The sequence below is a fragment of the Harmonia axyridis genome, chromosome 2, assembly GCF_914767665.1.
Source record: "Harmonia axyridis chromosome 2, icHarAxyr1.1, whole genome shotgun sequence".
NCBI lineage: Eukaryota > Metazoa > Arthropoda > Insecta > Coleoptera > Coccinellidae > Harmonia > Harmonia axyridis.
This window is the reverse complement of record NC_059502.1, coordinates 5,643,409-5,655,221: the sequence shown is the minus strand read 5'-3', so window position 1 is coordinate 5,655,221 and position 11,813 is coordinate 5,643,409. Positions and strand designations below refer to the sequence as shown.

Below are 11,813 nucleotides of genomic sequence, written 5' to 3'. Positions count from 1 at the left end.
TTAGTTCTTAGGTACGGTGCATAAATCCCTTAGAATATAGATATTAAATTACAATCGATATTTTAAAATGTTAATACACGCCATTGGTCTCAAAACAAGAAATTCGGGTAAAATCGGTCATTCTGGCATAGAAACCATCGACATAAAATATTTATGTTATTATAGGTCTATGGTTTAACCACAGAATGATTGGAATATACAGACCATAGAATCCTAAGCACGTCATGCTGAGGCCATTATTGTCAGAATCAATCAAGCCCATGAGTCTCTATGATCTACAGAGCAGGTTCTAAGCATAGAAATATAATATATTATTATATTTCTATGGTTCCAAGGTACTGTCGCTCTAATTTTCACTCTCGTATCACTTCGAGTTAGATCCTGTATAGTTCAACTGTGTTTGTTATATTAAATTCTGCATCCTGGGTGTTATTTCTTACATTAGAAGCTTTAGATAATTTAACATTTATTATTTCAAAATGAAAGTGGAGGCAAGTGAAATGAATGAGTAAGTACCTTATTATAAATATTTATTATTATAAATATATATATATATATATATATAAATTTATTATTATAAATATATACAGGGTGTCTCATATTAAATGTTTTACCCTCTAAAATCAACAATTTTAGAAATACAGTGTGTTGAAACTGAAAAGAAATATCGTTTTTTGCGAATATATGCGGAACCTTTTATCGCTTTCGTAATCATTTTCTAATCATAATAAACTATATTTTATGTGGAATTTTTTCTTTTAAGTTTTAATTGGTGAAAGTTTTAAAAGAATGGTGAAAGTTTCAAAAGAGTGGTGGGAGTTTTTCTCCCCGACTTCTATGCAAATGAAAAAAGTACGGTTTTTGAGACGCCCAATTGAACCGCCAATGTTTTCCACACAAAAAAGGTACTTCTAAGCCTCTAAAGTTGATCGTTTTCGAGAAAAATCAACTTTTATGTTGAAAAACATGGTCTTTACTGATAACCTTTTTTTTTAAACGTAGAAAACCACAGGTTAAAAATTTAAAATTATTTCCTGAACAATACTTTCGAAAGCTGTTTTCAGTACTATAAAAGGTTCTGGAGATATTCGCAAAAAACGATTTCATTTTTCAATTTCAACACCCTGCATTTCGAAAATGGTGCATTTTAGAGGGTAAGTTAAAACGATTTTTTTTTCAATATTTTCGGACGAGCTATCACATCCTGAAGTCCTGCGCATAATATTATGAAACACTCTATATAAATATATAAAGTGAAACCTTGTTTTGTTACAATATAATTGTTTTATTTGTTTCAGAATTATTGAATTTCCGAATTTTAAAGAAAACATTAAGACCCATTTAGAAAAAACCGAAGATGTTGATATATCCGAACAATTCATAGATGAGAATGGCGTTCATGAGAGGACAATATACTTGGAAAATATTGAACATGAATTAAGATATCCATCTAAACAAAATGGTTTTCATGATGATTCTTTACAAATAGAAGAATTGCCCCAAATTCATAAAGAATCTTTCCATCTCAATATGAAGAAACAAAAGTGTCGCCTGTGTGATTTTGCTGCAAATCTCAAAACGGAGCTCAAGAGACATTTCGATTCGGTTCATTCAAATGAGAAGAATCATAAGTGTCACCTGTGTGGTTATGCTACAAATCATAAAGTGCATCTTAAACAACATATGAATTCTATTCACATAAATTTGAAGGAACACAAGTGTCACCTGTGTGATTTTGCTACAAATAGTAAAATGATTCTCAAACGACATGTAGAATCCGTTCATTTGAAATTGAAGCAAATTAAGTGTCACCTGTGTGATTATGCTACAAATCGGAAAGATCTTCTCAAACGACATATAGAATCAGTTCATTTGAATTTAAAAGAACATAAATGTCGCCTGTGTGATTATGCTGCAAATCAGAAAATGGAGATCAAGAGACATTTCGATTCGGTTCATTTAAAATTGAAGAAACATAAGTGTCATATGTGTGATTATGCCGCAAATTCTAAAAAAAGTGTTGAATGGCATGAAGAATCAGTCCATTATAAATTGAGGAAACATAAATGTCACCTGTGTGATTATGCTGCAAATCTGAAAACGAATCTCGAGAGACATTTAGTTTCGGTTCATTTAAATTTGAAAGAACATAAGTGTCACCTGTGTGATTATGCTGCAAATCTCAAAATAAATCTCAAAGATCATATAGAATCAGTTCATTTAAAATTGAAGGAACATAAGTGTCACCTGTGCGATTATGCTACAAATCGGAAAGATCTTCTCAAACGACATATAGAATCAGTTCATTTGAATTTAAAAGAACATAAATGTCGCCTGTGTGATTATGCTGCAAATCAGAAAATGCAGATCAAGAGACATTTCGATTCGGTTCATTTAAAATTGAAGAAACATAAGTGTCATATGTGTGATTATGCCGCAAATTCTAAAAAAAGTGTTGAATGGCATGAAGAATCAGTCCATTATAAATTGAGGAAACATAAATGTCACCTGTGTGATTATGCTGCAAATCTCAAAAAAAATCTCAAAGATCATATAGAATCAGTTCATTTAAAATTGAAGGAACATAATTGTCTTCAGTGTGATTTTGCTACAAATCGGTTTCATTTTCTCAAACGACATGTACAATCAGTTCATTTGAAATTGAAGGAACATAAGTGTCACCTGTGTGATTATGCTGCGAATCAGAAAGTGCATCTCGAAAAACATTTGAATTCAGTTCATTTGAATTTGAAGCCACATAAGTGTCACTTGTGTGATTATGCTGCAAATCGGAAAACGTATCTTCAGCAACATTTAAATTTTGTTCATTTAAATTCGAAAAAAGAAGTATCACCTGTGTGATTATGCTACAAATCGGAGAGGGATTCTCAAACCCCAATTAAGAAATAAGACACTAATGGCTCAAAGTTTTCCATTATATGCGAGCGTACCTGCATTCAACACTATACCAGAAAATATAGTTGCTACTGATAGTACTAAAACAAAAATTCATCCCAAGCTCAAACAATACATGGAAACTTTGGAATGAGGATAACCTACTTGTTTATTTTGATAAATATTTAAATTTATTTTTTTATATATTGTTTACTTGGTGTTTATGTTATTTCATTTTCAAATGTAAACTAAATCTTTTATATATTGTCAATAAAGACCTATTATTGTTATTTTTATTATTTTTATAAGTGTCACCTGCATTAATATGCTGCAAATCGGAAATTGGATCCCTAAAAAAAAATTAAATTCGAAGAATCCTAGGTCAGTTGTAACAACGTTAATCGTACGAACAAATACTGTTATCCATTTGGAAATTGAATGAGGTCTTATCAATAGTAAGTATGGCCGTGTTAGCAATTCATAATATTCTAATTTCTTTAAATCTCCAGCATATAATACTAAGTTCATATAATACTGAGGCCATATTTGTCAGAATCAATCAGAAATAATACAAACTGTTGTCAAACCCCTTACCTAATCCCTCTATCTATCCCTTAAAGTATAGAATAAACTCTATTAGGTCTATGCTCTAATATCCTTATGGATATTAGGTCTATGGGTCTATGGTCATGAACCATAGACAAACTAATCTAGTTTATCTATGGACTGAACCTAGCCTCAATCATTAAAAAAAGAAAAATGCTTTTATATCACTAAAGTCGTGTTTACGAAAATATGCTAGATAGTAAGTCACATTTTCTTTTTAGAAATAATGATTTGAAGATTTTAAGTTTATCTTTGCTGAGATTCGAAATTCTCTTTTTATTCTTTCACATACGGAGAGGAAAGTTCCTAAATTGGAGATACAAAGGAAAATTTGAGATTCCCTGGTTAATTTTATTTTCGAGATACATGTTTATGTTTCTTGTAGTCCTATTTTTTTGGGGTGACTACACCAGTATATTGAAGCTCTCTGAATCCTCTCTATAGATTGGGTAAATAAGTACCAAAACGTATAATTCATCACAGCTTACTGACTGGATCTTTATCATAATTTCGACTTTCCTGAAGATTATTAGAGAATTGTTTGAAATTATTTTTTTGAAATTGGTAGCAGATATGTAAAAACAACAAGAAATCAAAAATTGTGGTACTGAACTACCAGTGGTGCACCAAGTAAAAGCTCTAAAAGACAGAAGCGGATACTATTTAGGAAAAGTATCACCCTGTAGATTTTCATTTAAAATTAGCTTATCATATAATGAAAACTTTAAATTAGAATATCTATGCCAAATTTGGCTGATGAAGAAGAATAAGATGCCAAATTCAAGTTAAATATCTAGTGAAGGAAAGGTGCTATGAGAAAAAAATTTGAAGAAAAAAAACTTTAACAACCTGTATCTCACAAACAAGATCATGTTTATATGACTTTTTCTTAAAATGATCTGAGGAATCTGTCATTTTTGTTTGTACCTCCCATTTAGGAACATTCTGTATTTAATATTTCGAACTTTTCAATTTTATATTTAAGGATTTCTTAGGAAGCGACGTACATAGAAGTAGGGGTATCAAATGCATTGCTCCAAAGTGAAAATGGAAGTAAATGAACCAAAAACGTAAGTTACTTCTGGTATATGTTTTCTTCAACTCATGAGTGGATAATATATTGCTTAAACTACTATAAATGTTCAACAATATACACAATCTATATACAGGGTGGCCACTTTTTCAATGGGATTGTATTGGTAACTTTTAAACCATAAGAGTTAGAAGGTCGGTCAAATGGAGAAAAAGTTGCATTCATAGGAGCATTGTCTAGCAGTTCAAACAAATCGAGATTATCAGGGCCGGTTATTGAGATATCATAGGAAAAGTAAATTCTGTTATTTTGATTTTTCTTTTTTTCCCACTTCATTTCAAATATTATCAAGAAATGTTTCAGGAATTTTTTATTCGACAGTAAATTATCCTCAATTTGACGTAATCAGATTTCGTATCCAACGTTTCGTACTCCCTGGGCCACCCTCAACCTCATTATTTTCAATACGGACCTGCATATTTTATGACACTTTTCGAAATAACTTTTAACGCTGAATTCAACGATATATCTTACGATGTCATTCAAAGTTGATTTCCAGGTGATTTTGACCCTTATCTAAATTTCTTTGGGTAGGATCTGTATTACATTTAGGTACTTTTAGTTAAATTAACAACATGCAATACATTTCGATAAGGAAATCAACTAACTCATCTTGAACTAAATGGATCATATTAGAATCAAAGCAAGAAACAAGTAAAAATTATTTACATATTTCAGTTCATACTAATTAAACGGAAATAATTTTTACTTGTTTCTTGCTTTGATTCTAATATGATCCATTTAGTTCAAGATGAGTTAGTTGATTTTCTTATCGAAATTTATATTGATGTTGAGATTGCATATCAGTAGGTGTGATTCTGCTAGGTTGATTTGGAGATCCAATCAGCCAACCATATTGAATGAAATTATATTAACATTCTCATTGTTTCACTTATTTCAGAATTACTGAATATACAGAATTTGAGGAGGACTTCAAGAATTATTCAGCAAAAATAGAAGATGTTGATATTACGGAACAATTCATTGATGTAAATGGAGTTCATGAGAGAACAGTATACTTAGAAAATGTTGATGAAAATGACTTCAGACATTCATCCAAGCTTAATGGTTTCCATGATGATTCTGTCCATTTCAATTGTAAGGAACACAAATGTCACCTATGCGGGTACACTACAAATCGGAAAGTGAGTCTGACTCGGCATATAGATAGCATTCATTTAAATTTGAAAGAAAATCAGTGTCAGATGTGTGATTATGCTACAAATCAGAAAGGGAACCTTAAATATCATATAAATTCAGTTCATTTAAATTTAAAGGACAATAAGTGTCACCTGTGTGATTTTGCCACTAATAAGAAAGGCAATCTCAAAAATCATATAAATTCTATTCACTCGAATTCGAAGGAACAAAAGTGTCACCTGTGCGATTATGTTGCAAATCATAAAACCACTCTCACAAAACATATAGATTCAATACATTTAAAATTGAAACAACACAATTGTCATCTATGTGATTTTGCTACAAATAAGAAAAATACTCTTAATCAACATATAGAATCAATTCATTCAAATTTGAAGGAACATAAGTGTAACCTGTGTGATTTTGCGACAAATATCAAACGTTATATCAAACAACATATCAATTCAGTTCATCTAAAATTGAAGACACATAAGTGTCACCTGTGTGATTATGGTACTAATCGTAAAGGGTATCTCAGACTACATACAAATTCTGTTCATTTAAAATTGAAGGAGCACACTTGTCACCTGTGCGATTATGCTGCAAATCAGAAAGCACAACTCAAACAACATATAATTTCAGTTCATTCAAATTTGAAAGAACATAAGTGTCACCTGTGTGATTATGCTACAAATGTGAAAAGGTATCTCAAACAACATATCAATACAGTTCATCTAAAATTGAAGGAACATATGTGTCACCTGTGTGATTATGCTACAAATGAGAAAGGAAATCTCAAAAAACATATAAATTCTGTTCATTCAAATTTAAAGGAACATAATTAATTGTCATCTGTGTGATTATGCTACAAATGTGAAAAGGTATCTCAAACAACATATCAATACAGTTCATCTAAAACTGAAGGAACATATGTGTCACCTGTGTGATTATGCTACAAATGAGAAAGGAAATCTCAAAAAACATATAAATTCTGTTCATTCAAATTTAAAGGAACATAATTAATTGTCATCTGTGTGATTTTGCTACAAATCAGAAATATACAATAAGTTATAAATTATATTCATTTTGAATTAAAGGAATCTGTGCTAATGCTACATTAGGAAGGGAATATCAATCAACATATAAATTTTGTTTATTTAAATTTTAAGGCATATACATATAGTGTCACCTATGTGATGTTGAAAAATGGTACTAAAACCAGATGTATATACGCTTAATACAAATGGAACAACTTATAATAATGTATTACTATGGAAAAATAATCACTTTGGCATAAATACTACAAATTATATTGAAGACTTAGAAAATCTAATGCTGAAATCTTTCACAGTCAGACTGTTCAAAATTTCCATGATTTATAACTTCTTGTTTTCTTACATAGTTATGTATTAAATACCAGAAAAATTTGTATTTTCAACTGTCCTGAAGTGTTTCCATATGCAAAAGCAAGTTTACTTTTTCAAAACGAAACACATTTTGTAATTTATTTATAAATGGGCCGTATTCATAAAAAAAAGGTTATGCTTATACTTGCAGAATATAAAGGAAATCCTTCAGCTCGCATTCATAAAATTCGAGTAAAACCTTATACATAAGTAAATAAGTAATTTATTCTGTAATCACTGTAACTTTATTCTGTAATCACTGTAACTTTATTCTGTAATCACTCTAACTGGATCAACACAGCATAAAAAAAGCAAATCACAATGTAGAACCAAATTAATTATCAGTAATGTTATTATAAAATTATATGTTAAATACACTTTTTTCAAAATTATCGTAGGAAAATAAGGTACAAAAATTCATAACATAATTCTGTTGAACAATATAATCTTCCAATACTGGTGGTTTTACATAAAAAGAAATACTTGATTGACTTCCATTCAAACAGGTACATAAAGTAGACTGATATTTCATATAGTGATGATACTTCGTCAACAAATATTTCTAATAGTTCCATCGATGAAACCCCAGTAGTTTGGTACAGCTCCTCCCATATTACGAATTGGTAGACTAAAAACGAATTAAGGTAGTATGATATATAATTTAAGTTCAATTCAGCTAATAGCTTACCTGTACATATAGCTGATAATTATTTCTATAAAGCCACTTATGTGCTTTCAAATTATCTTAGAAGTGTCCATGATATTCCACAATGAAGTTTGCAGTTATAAAAATAAACTTCGATAATGATTGAGACTTGTTCAATTGATTTTTATATATTTTCTACACCCACTGTATCTATTATGGAAATTCAATTCCTCAATAATGGTTCCAGCTAAAATTCTAACGCTATTTGTTCTTTCATTTTCGATTTTGTACTTTTATCAATTGAATTATTTGTTTAATCAGAATACAAAATAAAGGTGACAAAATATAAATATGTCAAATTTAAAGATCTGTCACTTTACTGACTTTCGTTTAAAGCATCTTGCAATATTTATTATTAACGTGCACGATAGAGGATCCTTTATTACAGGATCCTTTAATAAAATATCGCTTATTTGTGCGTTGCAATAACTCTTCTAAGATAAAATAACATTAGGATGTCCATAGAATTAATAAAACCATTATTATTAGTTCGATGAGGATGTCTATGACCTAACCTAATTTAATTAACTTTCGTTTTATTTTGTAGAAATTAATGAAGAAGTTTAATTTTGCCGAGAGTCTGAATTCTCTTTTTTATTCTCTCACATATTAATTCCACTATGTTATTAGAAACATTCTAAATTGATATATTAGGATTTCCTAGGAAGCGACGTACAATAAAGTAGTATCATTGGATTTTCCAAGGTGAGAGTAGAAGCAAATGAAATGGAAAAGTAAGTAACTTATGGTATATATTTTAGTAGGCTTTCTTTAACTGAATAGGCGTCAAGTTGATATTCAGCCGAAAATAATTTTAGTACACTGTAATTTCTTTGGAGTGTAGAATGTAATGCTTGAATTCCTATTCACAGAATCTATAAAAGTTGAACAATAGTGACTGAAACTTGAGAAATGTGTTAAAAATTCATCAAAAAACTAAAAAAATTCGAATTAATTCGCACTGGTGCAGCCAGTCGTCGAATACGCTATAATTCAAATTGCATGACTACCAAATCCATAGAATATCAAATTTATCATTGACTGAAATTGAACAAATATTATCATGGTTTCATTTGTTTCAGAAATATCAAGAAGTCAGAATTTGGAGAAAACTTCAAAAGTAATTTAGTAAAAGCAGAAGATGTTGATATGTCCAAAAAATGTATTGATGTTGAAGAAACTAACTTGGGACATTCATTAAAAAATAATGATTATCATCTTCAATCTTTCAAAACAGAAGATTTACAACAATTTCATGAAGAATCTTCTCATTTAAATTCAGAAAAACATAAGTGTCACTTGTCTGAGTATGATACAAACCAGAAAAATCTTCCGGGACAACATATAAATTTTGTCCATTTAAATTTGAAGGAACAGAAGTGCCACTTTTGTGATTTTGGTACAAATCGTAAATGGGATCTCAAACATCATATAGATTCAGTTCATTTAAAATTAAAGGAACATAAGTGTCACCTATGTGATTTTGCTACAAATAATAAGGGGCGTCTCTTAAAGCATATAAATTCAGTCCATTTCAATTTGAGGGAACATGAGTGTCACATGTGTGATTTTTCTGCAAATCACAAAGTGAATCTCAACCAACATATTAATTCAGTCCATTTCAATTTGAAGGAACATAAGTGTCACTTGTGTAATTTTGCTACAAATGAGAAAGGGAATCTCAAACAACATATCAATTCTGTTCATTTAAAATTGAATGAACATAAGTGCCACCTGTGTAATTATGTTGCGAATCGTAAAGTGAATCTTAAACAACATATAAATTCAGTCCATTTAAATTTGAAGGAACATAAGTGTCACTTGTGTGATTTTGCTACAACTCGTAAGGTGAATGTCAAACAACATATAGATGCAGTTCATTCAAATTTGAAAGAAAATAAATGTCACCTGTGTGATTTTGCTACAAATTTGAAACGTAATCTTAAACAACATATAAATTCAGTTCATCTGAAATTGAAGGCACACAAGTGTCACATGTGTGATTATGATGCAAATCAGAAAACTACTCTCAATCAACATATAAACTCAGTACATTTGAATTTGAAGGAACATCAATGTCATCTGTGTGATTTTGCTACAAATCGTAAAGTGAATCTTAGAAAACATATAAATTCTATTCATTTGAACTCGCAATAGCATTGTGATTAAGTCCATTTCAGTTTCAACAAACAGAAGAATACAATTCTGGAAATAAAATTCGAATAGTAAAATTTAGTGTGTAAGGATAGAATATAGTTCATTTTTCGAAAAAATATACAATAGTATTATGATTAGCTGTTATTTTATATAATACAATATTATTCCATATCAGCCACCCAAATCGTGTTTTAAGTTCTTGAGTGTTTTGTTTAGTTTTTAAAGATCACTTTTCCTTTATTATTTTTAAATGAAATTTAATTGAGAGGTAGAGTTATAAAAACAAACAAAAAATTTTTGTTATGATGAATAAAGTTTGATTTGATCTGGGAAAACTCAATGTTCTTGTTTGTTTGTTTTTTTAATTTTGCTCTATTTATTGTGAATTTGATATAGTTTATTTATTGAAATGTTTTATGTTTTTATGGAGCATAAATTTTAAAATTCTAATATATCCATGCATTATTATGAAAATAAAGAATAATTTTATTATTCTTTATGGGTTCATTTCAAATTCAATGAAAACTGCTGATTCTATTAAATACTGAATCAAAATATTTGACATACTCCGAGTTGCAATCATTCATCAAAATTTTAATCCTTTAATTAACAGTGCAGGTAGCAAATAGGCCCCTTCTACTGGCTGATTGAAATTTTAATGAACATTCCTTCAATCAGAGGTGGATACAGGTGGGAAGCGCAGGGGTCGTGCTCCCCTTCCTTGAGCGATAATGCATGTTGAAAAATGACTTCCTTCTGTACAATTTTCATATGAATTAGACAGTGGGTGTGATTCAAGAAATAATATTGTTGAATATACTTGTTACCGGTAATGAAACAACATGGACGAGTATAAATTTTATTATAATTTGAGATCAACAAGTATATGTGTATTTGATTCTTAAACTAATATACAGGATGATTCGAAATTCAGTATCAAAATTTCAGGGGCGCATTTTCCAGGTCAAAATAAGACTTTTTCTACATAAACATGTTTCAGAGCGTTAAAGTTTTTTTCAGGTTTTTATTCGTTTCTCTTTTAATTTTTGAGATATAAAGATCAAGTTCGAAATATAGGTCCGTTAGGTTTTTTGTTTAAGAAAACTTGTAATTCAGATCGCAAACTACTACGTAGAGTTTTTTTTTTCATTGAGATAATAGGTTCCTACCCACCTAGTAGGAATCTGTTCTTAACAGTGTAGTTGGACTGGTAATTTTTGAATTCCAAGTCAATAGAAATATCCTTGATTCTTTTCATTTTCAATATCTGAGGAAGGTGTTGAGAACAATCATTACCTACTGATATTTGCATCGACTCAGATCCAAAAAGTACTATTTGGAGGAACATATTTTCGCAAGGGGGCGTTGTAGGAGAAGAAAATTAGAGCAGGTCTTAAATCATCTTTATACACAGTTTCTCTGATAAATATTTTAGCATACTTCAAATACTTAGAACAATTTTTATGTACATATGTGCTATGCCCTGAAAGACGGAATATAACGAGCGTTCATTAAAATTCGTGGTGTGCTGTGGAAAAATTAGTGTGGATTTTCAGTTATTGATTCGGAGGTTAACCGTTGACATAAGCGCGTGCTTCCTATAAATTTTCCTTTAAATTGATTAAATAATCTTAACATATATTGATATTTGTGTGAGTAAATTTCTTAATTCCCACTAATTATTTGTGGTATATTGAATTTTCAAGGTAGGACTTTCTGGGGTCAGTTATATTAACTCTGGTGTCATCTCTACCTACTGATAAGAGTTCCCTTTTTTAATGGATTGGAACCCGGGGGGGTCTGATGACCC

At 30.1% G+C, this 11,813-nt stretch overlaps 2 protein-coding genes and 1 long non-coding RNA gene across 7 annotated transcripts; 2 read left to right on the top strand and 1 right to left on the bottom strand.

The window, feature by feature from the left end:
- On the top strand, positions 1-3,359 carry LOC123672515 (zinc finger protein 808-like). Its single transcript, XM_045606637.1, has 2 exons — positions 1-508; positions 1,299-3,359. The coding sequence occupies exons 1-2, from the start codon at positions 480-482 to the stop codon at positions 2,860-2,862; spliced, it is 1,593 nt and encodes a 530-aa protein (XP_045462593.1). The 5' UTR covers positions 1-479; the 3' UTR covers positions 2,863-3,359.
- A 224-nt stretch (positions 3,360-3,583) lies between these two features.
- On the top strand, positions 3,584-10,457 carry LOC123672513 (zinc finger protein 711-like). 5 transcript variants are annotated; one of them, XM_045606634.1, is made up of 5 exons: positions 3,584-3,700; positions 4,487-4,571; positions 5,496-5,692; positions 8,394-8,580; positions 8,929-10,457. In XM_045606634.1, exons 4-5 carry the CDS (start codon positions 8,573-8,575, stop codon positions 10,001-10,003), a joined length of 1,083 nt encoding a protein of 360 aa, XP_045462590.1. In that variant the 5' UTR covers positions 3,584-3,700; positions 4,487-4,571; positions 5,496-5,692; positions 8,394-8,572; the 3' UTR covers positions 10,004-10,457. The 5 variants fall into 5 exon arrangements, with proteins under 5 accessions (XP_045462590.1, XP_045462589.1, XP_045462591.1 ...); XM_045606633.1 differs by having other exon boundaries at positions 5,496-5,739; XM_045606635.1 differs by lacking the exon at positions 8,394-8,580.
- Positions 7,569-8,387, bottom strand: LOC123672514. The gene is made up of 2 exons (XR_006746321.1): positions 7,829-8,387; positions 7,569-7,768 (listed from the first exon to the last, which is right to left on the bottom strand). It is a non-coding gene; the product is annotated as an uncharacterized LOC123672514 (long non-coding RNA).
- Positions 10,458-11,813: the final 1,356 nt, after the last annotated feature.

What these genes read in the sequence shown, in the direction of transcription:
- LOC123672515 (XM_045606637.1), top strand. Translation starts at nt 480, where the DNA reads ATGAAAGTGGAGGCAAGTGAAATGAATGA. An exon ending in GAGGCAAGTGAAATGAATGA is followed by an intron (nt 509 to 1,298) that starts GTAAGTACCTTA and finishes TATTTGTTTCAG; the next exon opens with AATTATTGAATTTCCGAATT.
- LOC123672513 (XM_045606632.1), top strand. Translation starts at nt 5,621, where the DNA reads ATGTTGATGAAAATGACTTCAGACATTCATCCAAGCTTAATGGTTTCC. An exon ending in GGTACACTACAAATCGGAAA is followed by an intron (nt 5,740 to 8,928) that starts GTGAGTCTGACT and finishes CATTTGTTTCAG; the next exon opens with AAATATCAAGAAGTCAGAAT.